This window comes from Nesoenas mayeri, assembly GCF_963082525.1.
Source record: "Nesoenas mayeri genome assembly, chromosome: 21".
In the NCBI taxonomy this organism is placed as follows: Eukaryota; Metazoa; Chordata; class Aves; order Columbiformes; family Columbidae; genus Nesoenas; species Nesoenas mayeri.
The window spans coordinates 5,909,040-5,923,702 of NC_137571.1; the positions used below are offsets into that span (position 1 = coordinate 5,909,040).

The 14,663-nt window shown below is 50.6% G+C and overlaps 1 protein-coding gene across 1 annotated transcript; it reads right to left on the minus strand.

Annotated features, from left to right (window-relative positions):
* Window positions 1–112: 112 nt before the first annotated feature.
* INPP5B (inositol polyphosphate-5-phosphatase B) lies at window positions 113–13,400 on the minus strand (the record flags this gene model as incomplete). The annotated part of the gene is made up of 22 exons (XM_080357611.1): window positions 113–289; window positions 674–785; window positions 1,033–1,160; window positions 1,520–1,604; window positions 1,960–2,070; window positions 2,649–2,884; window positions 3,044–3,206; window positions 3,809–3,916; window positions 4,448–4,583; window positions 5,006–5,115; window positions 5,236–5,347; window positions 5,877–6,064; window positions 6,471–6,587; window positions 7,199–7,313; window positions 7,691–7,792; window positions 8,476–8,646; window positions 9,937–10,030; window positions 11,651–11,761; window positions 12,200–12,229; window positions 12,609–12,706; window positions 13,144–13,223; window positions 13,344–13,400. 22 exons carry the CDS (start codon window positions 13,398–13,400, stop codon window positions 165–167), a joined length of 2,589 nt encoding a protein of 862 aa, XP_080213737.1. The 3' UTR covers window positions 113–164.
* Between the last annotated feature and the right edge of the window lie 1,263 nt (window positions 13,401–14,663).

The following is a 14,663-nucleotide window of genomic DNA, read 5'->3' on the forward strand; positions in this document are numbered from 1 at the left end:
ACATTTACAGCTTGAACAGCGGCAGCTGATTCAAACTCTGCCTCCGGAAGCCACAGACTATATAAAACACTGCGATATCAAACGATAAAAAGCTAGTGTACTGTACAAAAAATACTTTTTACACTAATTCGGTATCTAAAAATCAGATGAGCTGCATCTGAACGTCACGGTGAAGCGTCTGCTTGCAGGAGGAACTGGAGGATAAAGTTGTGAGCTTTCTTCTTCTCGGTTAGACCGGGTACGGCACATCCAGGAGGAGGACGGAGTAACACGCCACTGAATATACCAGCTGCATGAAATATAATAAAATATAATATAATAAAATATAATATAATAAAATGAAATATAATATAATAAAATTAAATATAATAAAAAATAAGAAATAAAATAAATAGTGAGACACACACAGAGTAAGAGCCCGTGAGCAGGGGATATCAAGAGCAATTCCCCAACCCAGGTGGGTCTGGCCAATGTGACAGCAAAGCCAACAACCCCCCCACCTCTGAGACACTGTGCGTTTTTTCTCAGGCTATTGCAATGACTGTTTTTCTATGGCCAGTTTGCTCATTATTAAATGCTTCAAACCAGCAGAGGCCACGACTACGCTCGGTCATTTTGGGGAAATGTGTCCACAAAGCCTCTCAGGACAGAACGGTCATTTTGGTCGCCTTACCCAGAATATTCGCATCCAAACGGTTTCTCGCTGAATTTTTCAGTAGCTCTCGTAGGAACTCCATCAGATAATTAAACACCTTTTGATGACACTCTGGCATGCCAGAGATAGCCTGAGGAGGGGAAAAAACACCCCACATTTATATTGAAGACATGGCAATGGCTTAGCAGCTTTATCTCCTACCAACACATGCAGATACCAACAGATCCCAACAGCCACGCAGCACCAGTTCTATTATCAGATGGTGACGTTTCTGAGACGTAACTCGGTTTTCCTCCTGTCCCTCGGGAACAAGAGACGCATCCCCAGCACCAGCGGTACCTGGACACCCAGCGCACATCTGGACGCTCAGCACATACCTGCTGGCTCAGCGCGTAGCTGCTGGAAGCGGACAGGCACTGGCTGTAGACGCTGGTGCAGACGACGGGCTCGGGCAGGCTGTCCAGGAACACCAGCAGCGCTTCTGCCACCGAGTGGTTGCTGCCCACTGACCCAGCGGATGTTAAGGAAGAGGCGAGCGCAGCGGGATCTGGTTTGGCCACATTGCTGCTGAGACATTAGTCTTTGCTTAGGTCTCCCAGGACTCCTATTGTCCCAGCTTTGAGTTAAATCACTTGACTCCACAGGGCGAGCTGTTCCTGGCAGTCGGACACTTCGGTAATTCATCAACAATCATTCATTAACATCGCAAGGACTTAGAGGCTGATTACAGGGAGTAGCGAGATCTCAGTTACCCCGAGAGATGGCAGTTTAAAAACCATAGTGGAGCACAGATGACTGATAAAGTCTTTTTCAGCTTGGACACTAAGGCACAGTGAGCTTTACCAGACACGTCTAAAAGGATACAGAGGGTATCGTGCATTCCTTTGTCCAAACAATCTCGGATTTCCCCAAATTCATATCTGACGCCTGGTTGCTGAAACAGGTCCTCCTGCAAAGCACACCATTAGTTAGTCTCAAGGAAAATAAAAGTCATTGGGGTAAATAGAGCAATTTTCAAAACCTGGCTGGAAAAACCTCTCCAAATTGATAGTTATTAGCACCAATCCCACCAGGAGCAGCTCTGGGCAGGCTGTGGCACCGCAATGGAGAGCAATGCAGACGGACGGCTGTGACGGGTGCCATGCACAGAACAAGTCACTGGGATCACTCATCACCACTGTCCTTTGTCTCTCTTTACCACTGGCCAAACACCCATAGCTAGCAATGACTGCCACTGCCAGCATCTTCTTCAAAACAAAACCTAATGCAAATTCTTTTGTGTTCTCAGTACAAATAGCACCAACCTGCTGGGAAGCATGGCGGCACAGGTGATCCACCATCATCCACAGCTCCTTGGGAATGTCCAGCGGCTTTTCAGCTTCATTATAATGACACTTATCCACTGACAATGCGGTCTGAGAGAGGGAGGTGTGGGAGAGGGGGGGAAAAGTATCTAGCCAAGTATTCAGCTCTGCAAAAATGCTTCACAGAGCTGATACCTGACAATTAAGACTCGTTAAGAAGCTGTGCAGCCTCACCAGTCTTCATACAAGACTAGTACAACAGGCACATTTCAAAACTCCGGACAGAAGAAAGAAGCTGTTCTCATAAACACGCTTCACGTACACTCAGCTCAACGGAAACGATACATTGAGCCTCACATATGCCACACATCTCCATCCGATGCGGAGCAACCAGAGGCTCCAGGGAAAAGGTCTACGTTCAGCAGCTGGTGCACATTTAGAAGTCGCACACCTTTTTTAAATGTGCAGGCAGAGCAAATGGGATCGTACTTCCAGTGCTCTCTATATGGAACGGGCTGGGAAGAACTACAAAAGGTGTGAGGATGCCGCACTGGGGAGCACAAGCTGTATCAGCGCTCTCAGACTTTGGACCATGGGAGTGGGAGAAGGCTCTTTAGAAATAAACAGGACTTAATAGCTAATTTCAATGTTTCTCATGGGTTCAGAAGGGAACCTTAACTTCAACTCACAAGTGCCCGAATGGATTCTCTTGACATGTCCTGGATCGGCTCCCTCATGTAACACAGCGTATGAAGGGGACAGCCAAAGCAACTTGGCAAGTAGTTGCCTGTTACACATATAAAATAATCCCTCCCCCTGTTAAGATGCAAGACCAAGATATCTTCTATTTTGTCAGCTCCGGTGTTTAAGTTTGTAGCTGTTGATTTATTAACAAACACCTCCAACTCAACTGTGATCTCAGCATCTGCCAAAAGACGATAAAAACAACGCATATCCAGTTAAAAAAATGTACTAAACAAATAAGCCTGCAAATAGACACAGCGCTCTTAAAATAGCACAGAAAACTAAGCCAGAAGGTGACAAGTTTACCTGGTTAATAGGGGGTGAACAAGGAGGAGCTCACCTGCCATCAGAACACCCTTGTAGGGAGTAACGGTCATCCATGGCTTGCAGTAGGTTAATTCATTTCGTTTGTTGATGAATTCAAACTCGCAGGGCACTTGGCCATTGCGGATGGTGAACTTCTCCAGCCGCAGCTCCATGTATTTAACATCTGGAAAACGGAGCTAGAAACAAATGTCAGTCAAGATCATCAGCCGGCTCCCCCTTGCCAAGCACCAGCAGCAATTCTTGTCCTGCGGTTTAATCATTAAGCAGCAAAATACCCAGATTAACCCTCTTGCTCCCACACCCCGTCTCTTCCAGGATTACACAGGATTATGTTTGCTTACCCTGTGCTGCACCAGGGGGCCCTTTCAAACAAATGCTCCCCTCAAACGACCTCCATGAAACTGGAGAACAAGGCAGCTGTAGCCTCATGTCTCATTTGCTTATCTTTTTTAGTCCTCAACACACAAAGCAAATGCCGGTTTCGTGGCCTTTTCTAAATCCGTCAGATTTTACATTCTGTGTTTCAACCAAGCTGGAGCAAGGACACAAACCCCTTTACTCTCTCCCCGCCTTGGGGAGTAACACACCCTACGTTTCAGCCTGGTACTGCGAATGGAATTCACCTCCATCTACACGGAGACGAATATTTCTAGGGCTTGTAAACAGAGAACAGCTGCAAGTGAATATATTCTCCTTCTTTGGAACCAGGCTGTGGGGTCTAAAAGCCATTTAGTGCATGTCCACCCCTGGAATACCCTTGTGGGTGAACAGGTCCTACCTCTGTGACTGACGTGGTCACCCAGGGGATGTTGGCGTTCTCCAGCTTATCCATGGAGCGGAGTTCCTCAATGGCTAGTCGATAGCTCTTCTTGTTCATAGCCTTCACCTGGAAAGGACGCACGCTGCACCAGCTGTGCCTCTGCAGACGCCATAACGCAGCTGGGAACGTGATTTGATCTTAGCAGTGGCGTATACAACACGCGGAGCGACCAGAGCCACTCGGAGCACTAATGGTCCAAGATCTGCTCGGGATCCAACAGCAAAGAACGTTGCCGTAACCAGCAAGAGTCACCCAGTTAGTACTCAAACAGCCTTTTTTTGACCCTTCTTTTAAATAATAGACAACGCACCGCTGTGTTGCCAATGATGCAGCCTTCCCGCACTGCGAGTTTCTGTGAAAATTATTAGGAAAATTTTTAAAAAAAGGCAGAAGAACACTTCTGAAAAAACACATTATTCTGCTTAACTGCAGCACTGCTGAACACAACCCCAGCTTAATACGAACAACAATCCTCTCGGTCTCTTATCCGGCCACCTCGAGCCACGTTCTCTGCGGATGCCACGGAGGGAACCGGCACAGCCTCCCTCGCCGTCCCCGCTGGGTCAGCGGCTGTGTCCTCCGTCCCCACGCACTCACCCCGATCTCGAGCACGGAGCTCACGGGCTTGTGGTCGCTGAGCTTCAGGGCCATGTGGCTGCGGTAGCTCAGCTGCTTGATGTTCCGCCCTTTCCAGAGGATCCGGTCGCACCACGCGGGAACACGACATTTCTCGCTAAAACAGAGTGAAAAAACAGTTTCCAGGCTCGGTTACAGGCAGCACAAATGGGGCATTTCAAACCCTTACTGAGTGGGTGGGGAATTGGGAAATAAATCCTAAAAATTTTGCTTGGAGAAAGAAACCAAACCCACCAAATAAAAAGAATTAAACTAAAATTATTCCTTCATTCTGTACACTTCTAAGAGGAAACACAATAGATTATTCTTGGAAAAAAGATTGGGAATATCTGTTGTAAGAAAAGCAACATAAATAGATGTAAAGTGCAGATGGATTTTGGAGCCACGGGAAAGGAACAGCAATAATCTCAGAACTGCTCCTATTCGCAGCCATTAGATCTGCAGTTCTTCTTGGCTTTGCTTTGACTTCAACAACAACTACAGCCATTGGCAGCACCACATACGAGGCGATGACCGTACCTTGTGTCCCACTCGTCACAGCCAGCATCGTATTTGTATGTTGGCTGGAAAGAAATCTCTCCCTCTGTAAAGCCTTCAAAGACTGCGTTTTCATCCATCTGCCTCTTCAGCTATGAACAAAAAAGAGATGAAAACATGCATTTTGAGCAAGCTCAATGCCAATTCCCAGATGAGCTGAAAGGGCACACGGTTTCCAAGCGGCCCCTGGCAAGCAGGTAAGGCAGTGGTACCTGGTCATACTGGCAAAGCTCCTGAAACGCCTTCTCCTCCACCAGCTGCTTCACCTTCTCCACATCCAGTTCCTCCACGCGATAGTTGAGGTCGCCCAACCATAAGATGATGCTGAAAGGGAACACAGAGCGTAAGTCCGCAGAAAGGCAGCAGACTCCACCTGTTGAACGCACACGTGAGCTCTTCCAAGCTCAGCACCATCAGATGGATGCTGTGTCTGCTGAGAGTGCAAGTAAGAGTGAGAACTTCAAAGAGAAGCTGCATTTTCTCCCTTTGCTGCTTTTCGCTCCTGTTCTGCACGTTTGTCACTACCATTTCATAACCGGTGCTTTTAATACCTCACACTGAATCCCACAACTCACTGGGGGAATCAATGCATATTGTTGCCCCATTTCCACTTCATGCTTGAAAGTAAAACAAGGCCCAGAAGAGGATAAGGTGGCAAGTGACTCGTCAGAACCGCACAGGTGACCGCTCTCAAAACCAGGGTTAGGGTAAAGCATTTCTGTCCCTTCCAGGGTGACAACTGGGTCACCAGCACCGCTCCTCACGCCCCTGCTGAGGGAACCTCACACCCCGGGACGGCCACAAGGTTCCTCCCTGCCCCATGCAGCGATTCACAGTCAGACAGGACGCGTACTCGTGACTGTCAATAGTGATAGGGTTTGAATCTGAATCCGACTGGCAGAACTGTATCCGAGAGCAGATTTCTTTGAAGTCCTGGTTCCTCCGCTCGCATTCCTCCATGTGAGCTGCCAGGTGAGAATTCACAATGCACACACTGGTGTCATGGAATTTAAACCGTATGGCAACACCACCTTTGTTACCCTGAAAGATAAAGACATCGGTCAGAAGCTTCTACACAACAGGTGAATCCACAAGCGAGACAACAGCAGCGGAGAAGTCAGAAGACACTGAGGCAGACTGTTTAATTCCAGGGGAAGGAAGAGGCTGAAAACACCAATTAGTGATAACTACTTAATGAACTCAAGTCAGTAACTCACGTGAGGATTGCACACAGCAACAGAACACAGCAAGCAAGCACACAGATCTCAATTTGTATTTTAGGAATTACCTAATGAAGACATAAATTAAAATCGGTAAGGGAGAGCACACGGCCGATCCCTCCAGCACCGTCCTGGGCTGTCGCAGGGTCTGTGTGTTTCTAACGGCGGACGCATCTCCAGGGCCCTGCTAAATCTCAGCCCTTCTCCCGCACAGCTGCCGTTCTTACCATCTTCCCCATGACTCCAGTTCCCACAGCCTCAGCTTCCACCTCGGAGATGTTCAACGCGTGCTCCGCTTTCACGTACAACAGAAGCATGATTCCCACGAGCCGCACAAGTTTCACCTGAAAAACAGACCCTGCGTTGTTAAATACTGCAATGGAGAGGTTTGATGAGAGAAGGCACGTCGCCCCAAATCCAGAACATGGGTTGCTGAGGTACAGGTGAAGAAAAAGAGAGTTCCAGGCTCATGTGAGGGACCAGCGGGCTCCCAGCACACAGAGAAGGAGCAGCCAGGGACCAAAGTGAACGAAGCTGAAGCCCAACGCAAAACCTACAGCACAGGCACAGCCTATGGATGGAGTTTCCCTTCAGTAAGTGACAAGGGACAAAGCAGAATTAAAGAGCAGGAGCTGAAACATGAGCAGTGTTCCTAGCAGGACCCCTTCGCAACTTGTTCCACCATGCGTTGTGGAAACAGACATGGAAGAAGCTCAGATGCTTCCTATTCCCTTCCCCAAGAGAGCAGGGGCTCCTGTTTGCCTGGGTGCCCAGCTCTGTCCCCTGTGCTGTCCCTTCCTGGGCACCCTGCGCAGCAATGCCACCACGTCACCTCAGAGCAAAGCCTGCAGCCGGGAGCCTCTGCAAGACACGGCAATTGAGAGCAAGGAGAAGGGAAAAGAGACCCGGGTGGAACACGATTCCACACTCAAACCTCCGCAAAAGCCACATTTACCTTTGCATATTTGGCCTCTGGATGCAGACTATCAGTTACAGCTTTAAACCATTCTTCTTCCCTCGGTGTGTCATTGAAGAAGAAGGCTTCTTTACTTAGATCAAGCTCCTGCAAACTGTGTTAGAGGAAGGAACCCATGGATGCATGCACTTGTTTATAACTCTCCATCCCTTTCCTCCGAGAAAGAACCAAATCGCTTTATACTCACTACATTTTGAACTGCAAACTCTCATTCAGTTATGCTGATTTTAGAGCCATGTTAAACGTAAAGCTAAATTACTGTTGGTATTCAACTGAATAGCATTGAAGACTTTGTAACACCGCAGTGCCGGAGGGTCCAAACGTTACCAGAAGAGCAGCCCTTTTGGGCTACATGAATGCTCTAAAAGCTGCGCGATGGAGCCAGGTGATGCAGACACTGCTCAGCAACACACCCCCGAGCCACAGAGCCGGCAGCGAGGAGCCCCCGCCCGGGTTTGGGGGGACGCTCACCCCACGCAGTAGATGTCCGGGGGAACAGCATCGCAGCTCAGCCAGGGCTGCAGGCTCTCGGTGGGTGATTGCCCGTTCACGTTGAATGTTCCGATGAAAAACCTGCAAAGAATTAACAGAATCCCAGAGCTGATGGATATACCACTGTTAGTAACCCATGTGCTTAACACTACACAGAGCTATTTTGGAGTAACGTTTCAGGGGAGAATTAGGAAAACGTGACAAAGTTCAAAGCCCTAAAGTGATTTAATAACAGTAGCATCTTTACAGATATGTTTTACAGAATGATACACTTTTTACATATAATATTAAAAAAGACTAGAGCTGCGCAGTAGCAGTCTGAAATGACAAATTCACAGAATGACCTGCATTAAAGGATTTTAACCCGAGTAAAGTTTTTGGTTCTAATTATATATTTCGCCCAAGCTCTTAATGAGATTATTGGAACAACTACATGGGTAAGTAGTGAACAGCAGCAGCGAGAGAGAGGTGCACAGAATAGAGGCATTTCCAGACATAGTCTGAAATAAGCACAGGAAAAAGTCATTTCCAAAAGGCCTTGTTCTCAACAAGAGCCATGAGGCAAATCTCAACAGAGCCATGAACCAAATTCTTCTCTGCAAATGCCTAAATGAGGAAAGAAAGCTGTCCTAGGGAGTATGGATCATACTTCTCTACAATATTTCCCATGTGCATGGACACTGGATGAAATAACAAAGTTATTTTGACAGCTTATGCTAACTTGTTCCCTGCAGCAATGAGCTCACCTCAGGAACGACCATTACCTGAAGTTCCAGAGGGACCTGCAGGCATTCTCCAGTTCCTCAAGCTGAGATTTAGTCCTAATCAAGCTCACTGCAGCGTCCAGTTCTGATGAGACCGAAGCCTGGTCGACAGCCGTGCTGCTGGACCGCGGTGACATTTCAGTTGTCACTTCAGATTGGAGTTCATCTTGCCTGCAAACGAAAGCAAAACTGCATTATGAAACCCAGGATAGACACACACCCGAAACAGCTTATCACGAGGACTTGATTCACACTTATCTGCCTGTTTCTGTAAAGACAGATAATCAGTGTTTGGGATGAGCAAACACGACTGAAATTAGCATTTCTTAGAACAGTTCGGATCTCTAGATAAAACCAGTTTATCACTGAAATAACAAAGGGTTTTCACCAACCTGGTGCAGCCTTTACACCTGGATGTTGATGCAAAGCCTGTACGCATTCCCTGCTCGATGGAGCAAGGAGATGCAAATCTCCTCTCCCGCTGCCTCTGCTCAGCCCGCCCGACCCCAGCAGAAGAATGAAAAACCCTGTTTGTTTAAAAGCCTTCTGCTGGAAACCTCCCAGGTCAGGCAGCACAGAGCGGGTGGAGGCAGAGGTGGTTTTATTTAGCATCCCGTGGCTACACAACACTCCTTTTGCAACACTAATAATGCCGCCGCTCGGGAGTTCCCACAAGCGTGTGGTCTAAACCTGAGGTCAACAACCTGCAGAGCAATGCCAAGGACATCGCTCAGCCAGACTTTGAAGGATGTGCAGCGGGGTCCACAAGTCCTGGGAACTGGAGAAACGGAACTGTAACATTTTAAGAGCGTATCTATGAGACACGGTGGCCCGGAGCCAAAGCTGTCTGAATTCAAAATAAACAATGCTAGCAGGTCCTGTCCCACTAAACAGCAAAAATATGCCCAAATAGGGGACTAGCAGGACTGTCTCTGAGAGGCTGCGCTGGAACTCCCAGCCAAGTTTTGACAGCATGCTTATGTTGAATGTTTTCTCTCCTAACTAGAATCTGCAGAGTTGCTTCTCAAAATGTTCCCAAGTTCTGCTGCAGATCCCACCAGCCCTGGGGACTGCGGCCGAGACGGTCACCGGCAGATGGAACCAGATAACGCAGCGCAGGACGGCTCAAGCACCGGGTGTGCACAGATACCGACCGCCCCACTCGCTTTCCAGCTGGAAACCCAGGACCCAGGCAGAAAACTCTCTGCACTCTCTTTTTCTTCCCCTAGACATCAAATCACCGACAATTTACTCACCAGAGTTCATTCCATCCATACGCAATCACCCCGAAGGACCCAGAACTTTCGTTCTATAGATATTTACTGCCACTACACAGAGATCCCCTGTGGAGGGGAAGCACAAAACTGGCCAAGAAACATTGCCACCGCTTTTACTCCTCACCACAACTGTCCCCTCAACGGCTCCACCAAAGCCCTTCAGAAAGCCAGGGAGATCCCGTACCCAGGAGCACTTTCATCCGTGCTGTCCTGGCTTTGGTTCTCGCTCTCTGAGAGCTCCTTCCCATTCTCTTCGACATCTTCAGAGTCAACCACTTCTGGAAAAGAAAGAAGTTTCACGTTAAACACAAAGTGTTCTTTGGTTCATCAGCACACTGATGCGAACACCGGCAAAAAATCCGTGAGCGGAATATAATTTAGATTTGCATGGAGAAACAAAGTGCCCCGCAGTCTCTCTTTCAGTTATCTGATAGATTGGGCTGATTTCCACAGGACCGTTCTGTGACGATGCAGCTTCCCCTCTAGAGGAAGAATTTATGCTAGTGAGCGTGCGTCAGGACTTAGCAGCACAAAATCCAGGGGTTTATCCTGGGAATGCAAAAAATGTACCTTAATAACAGGTTTTTCCTTTCTAAAGCAAGACGGGAAGTACAAAGAGAGGAAGAAAAAGGGACAAACAAACACACACGCTACCATTTAAAGCGTTTCTACCTATCTGCGAATACACAGCAAAGCACAAGCGTTATCCCCGTGAGGCAGGACGGTACAGCCACCATGGGAACCCAGCAGAAACAAGGGTCTCAATGCAAACTGCACCTTCCTAAAAGAGATAATAGGGCAGCCAACATGCAAATGTAACTAAATACAGGCGTGACACTAAACACATCGCACTACGTTAGCAAAATTTGACCAGCCTTTCAGCTGCGACATTCTGGTCCTACAAGTGGCAAAGTAACACTTTCATTTCATTGAAGGACAGAAAGAGCTACGGCTCTTCCTGGAAAACGACAGACCAAACTTCATTCTATATCAATTTACATTCCCAAAGACCCCAAGTGATGGCAGAGAGCACTTTCTTCTGCTCATACAAGGTGGGGGTGAGGGGGGAAGAGAAGAAAAAGATCCCTTGACTGCTCTGGCTCAAGAGAAACGAAGTGAAGCCTTAAAAAGGCAACTTTGTCAAAGCTCAAAGGCATGATCTGATAGAACTGCTTCCCAAAGAGCTCACTATTCAAAGAGCGCTACTGTGCCCCAGATACAACAAAAAGACACCAACAAAGGAGCCAGGTTGTGTTCCATCCAGCATCTTTTTCCTTTCACACGGGCAGATAAGCCCAAGTCTCCCCCAGCCAGTTCTAAACTACCAGTTAAAACCCCACGTTGGAGGGATGCTCCTGGATCCCCCCGGCTCCATCCTGCTCCGCTGTTGCCTGCGTTAAAAAGTTCATCCCTTCTTTTCTGTTTTTTCTTTTTAAAATACTACTGACGAACGCAGAAATAAAAAGAAGGAATGCCAGCAGCACCGAGCTGCGCCTTCCTGAATGAAAAGCTTAAATGAAGGTGGGTAAACGAGAAATGGTGTCGCTCAGACTTTGAATCCCACACCGACTTCCAGGAGCTCTGAACCTTCTCACCCGTGCGCTTTGCAAAGAGGGAACAGCAACAGGCGCCGTGTGACCGAGCACCGGCCCGCGGAGCCACCGCAGCACCGGCCCGGGGAGCCCGGCGGCACCGGGGCGGTGCGGGCAGCTCCGTTTCCGCGGAACCGCAATCTCCTGCAACCGCAAGCAGGGAGGCGGCCCCGGGTCCCCGCACAGACGCCGGCAGCGCCGCCCCCGCCCCGCCGGCCGGTCCCCGCGCTCCCCCCGGGGCCGCCCGCCCGCGGTCGCCGCAGCTCCGCCCGCCCCGCCGCCCGTCCGGCCCCGCACGGCTCATACCCGGGATGGACCTGACGACCTCCCGCAGGAACGTGCGCGTCTGCGAGCCGAAGGGCAGCCGCACCGTGAGCTGATCGGCTTCCGAGCCCAGCCGGACCGTCACGTCAGCGCCTGGAGACAAGGGGTGGAGAGCTCAGAGCTGCGAGCTCGCAGGAGCTGAGCATCTTCTCCCACACAGGCAGACTTCAGCAACAAGCCTCCGCATGCCGCCTTATCGCCATCCTTTTCCACGTGAGAATGCCATTTAAAAATATAAAACTCAGCGTTTAGAATCATTTTTATTCTGCTCGCTCAGTGACAATGATTAATTTTCAGTAGCAGTTTAAAAGCGTTTGGAAAAATCATTCCTTTGGTTGACCTGGGGTAACAATACTCACTACCATGAACTGAATCATGGCAAATAGCACGCTGAGTTCCCCAAGAGCAGCAAGACAAGATCCCCCTGGCCAACAGCCCCATCACAAGAGCCCTCGCTCCTGCCTGCCCGAGTGCGGGGGGTCAGGGCCCAGGAACACCTGTAACATGAGCATTAACACAACGAGAACTCACCAATGACAGGCAGGTCATCGTCAAGTACAACTGTAAAAGCAAAACAAAGTTCAGTTACAAAGCCAACTAATGGGATTGCAGACCGTGCTGACACTTTGAGGTTAGTGAGCTTGGTGAGTTCCTCAAACCCCAAATACTCCTTGTACGAACAGAGATGGGCAGAACAAACCTGCCAGGGTAGGAGGCCACGGCTGGTGCTTGGTAGGATACAGGATGCTCCAAATCAAGCAGGGCCCTTCCTGCTACACCACGTGACGCGCAAGTGTCACCAGGGATTACAAATTGACAAAAAGATGGGAAGGCTGAATAAATCCCAAATTTCAGTAAGTAGAACAACAAAATATGGACTCCAGGCCCCTCCATCCCCTTCCCTGGAGCTGGCCACTAAGCCACCACACTGTGTTAGTACCTTCTTCCACTGCAAAATCTTCTGTGATGGGGATGACCCTCTCCAGGCAGACATCCTCAGCTGTTATGGCCATCCGCCGGTGGGTGTACACATAGATCCTGCAAGCACAGAGCAGACGTGGAGTTAATACCTCCCCAGTTCTGGTGGCTCTGCAGGTACAGACAGACCCCGTCCCATCCAGCAGCGCCCACCAGCGCAGCCTCATGCAGACCCCAAAGAAACTTCTTGACCACGTGCCCACCCACCTGCTTACTCCACCATTTAAATAAGAATGTATTTATGTTACTGGCACAGTGCAGCAGAGCACAACCTCTGGGCTTTTCTCAATAGCCACCCGTAACATACAGCAGGAGAAACGCCAAGGCACGAGGCCTTCAAACCACTGCCCTACTGGACTCCATGCCAGCAGAAAGTCTTTGTGATACGAAAGAGTTTCCTGGTGGTTTCCATGGCCTGCAAGACCCACAGAGCTCTCGGCTTTTCCCCGCCTGGACCCGCTGCCCTCCCCGTGTCCCGCACACAGCCCAGCACCCACGCGTGCTCCCCGCAGGTCTCCACCAGCCCCAGCAGCCGGCTCTCCACGCTGTCTCCCACCGCCAGGACACCCTGCACCGCCTGCAGCGCAGCGTCAAGGAACTGCGGACACACGGGAGCCCCGGGGGACCGCACCGGGGCGGAGGCACCCGGGAGCACGGTCCCCCCCGTCCCCCACACCCCGGCCGAGGCAAAGGATACGGTGCGGCAGGTCGCCCCCTCCTCCAGGCTCTCCTGGATGGCGACCGACTGGTCCATCCTCCGCGCCGGCAGCGCCGCGGGCGCCGCTCCCCCGGCGCGGGGGCTCCCCCGGCGCGGCCGCTCCGCGCCGCTGCTGCGCCGCGCCCGCCGCGCTCCCCGGGCGGGGCCGTTACCGGCACCGGCACCGCCGCCGCCCCGCCCGGCCGGGCTCCCCGGCCGCCCCGTTACCCGCCGCTCCGCTCGGGGCGAGTCCGGATGACGCGGCGGGGCCGGGCCGGGGGAGCAGAGCCCGGAAACCCCGGGGCGGGACGGCCGGAGCGGCGGGGCCGGGGGCGGGTTCACAGCCGGCCGGTCCCCGCAACGGCGCGAAGCGGGGGGCAGCACCGGGAGCGCCCCGCAGCCCCGCCAGGGCAAGGGGGGAGCAGGACGAGGAAGCTCCGGCGGCAGCAGGAAGTTAGAAAGTTAATTTCCTGATAAAATCAGATGCTCTTTTTTTTCCCAGTATCACCTTGAGTTAATTTTTTGTTGAATCTCAAGAAGATCCACCCGGCATGAGCCACCTTCTGAACTGCCGGCTTATCATGCAAATGAATTACTGCAGAGCATGTGAGCAGGTGCTGAAATATCACCATTGCCTTTTGCATAGTGGAGATAGGAGAGTTCAGCCCAAGTCAGCTCCTTCTGCTGATGTAGAAGGGACAGCCAAGATCTAGACATTTAGGAAAAAAAAGGGTAGTCTGTTAAAGTAACCGCTTTGCTGTCTGTCTGTCTGCTCCCTTCTCTGCACTCCCACAGCCACACAGAATGGATGAGCAACTGCAAAGAGGAAACGAGAACAGTCTGAAATATCTGCTGTAGATGCTAAACGTCCTCTTCTTACAGGGGACGTGGCACTGGATGGTATTTTTGAGATAGAAAAACTCGTCTCATCCTGTTTTCACTCGCGCTGGATATGCTGACGTTGTGGCCTGAAGTGAACTAAAAACACACCCCAGCCCCGTGCTGCGGTTTTGCCGCACCGCAGCGGCAGGCTGGTTGTGGCTGCCCGGCGGCGGGACGGGGTTCGTCGGCGTTTCGGGCGTTTTTCATCCAGTCCCACATCCGCTGTACCAGATCCCAACCCGCAGCCCCAGAGTGAAGCCCTTCTGCTGGGGGGGCGCGAGGCTCCCCAAACCAGCACACCCACCCCGCCCAGAACACCCCATTGCTGACCAGGGGGACTGACACAGGGATTTTGCTATTTTTGCAGTCTTTTATTTAAAGATACGACAGTGACAGAAGACAGCAGAGCGAGTGTTTGCACAACCAGCAGCGCATTGA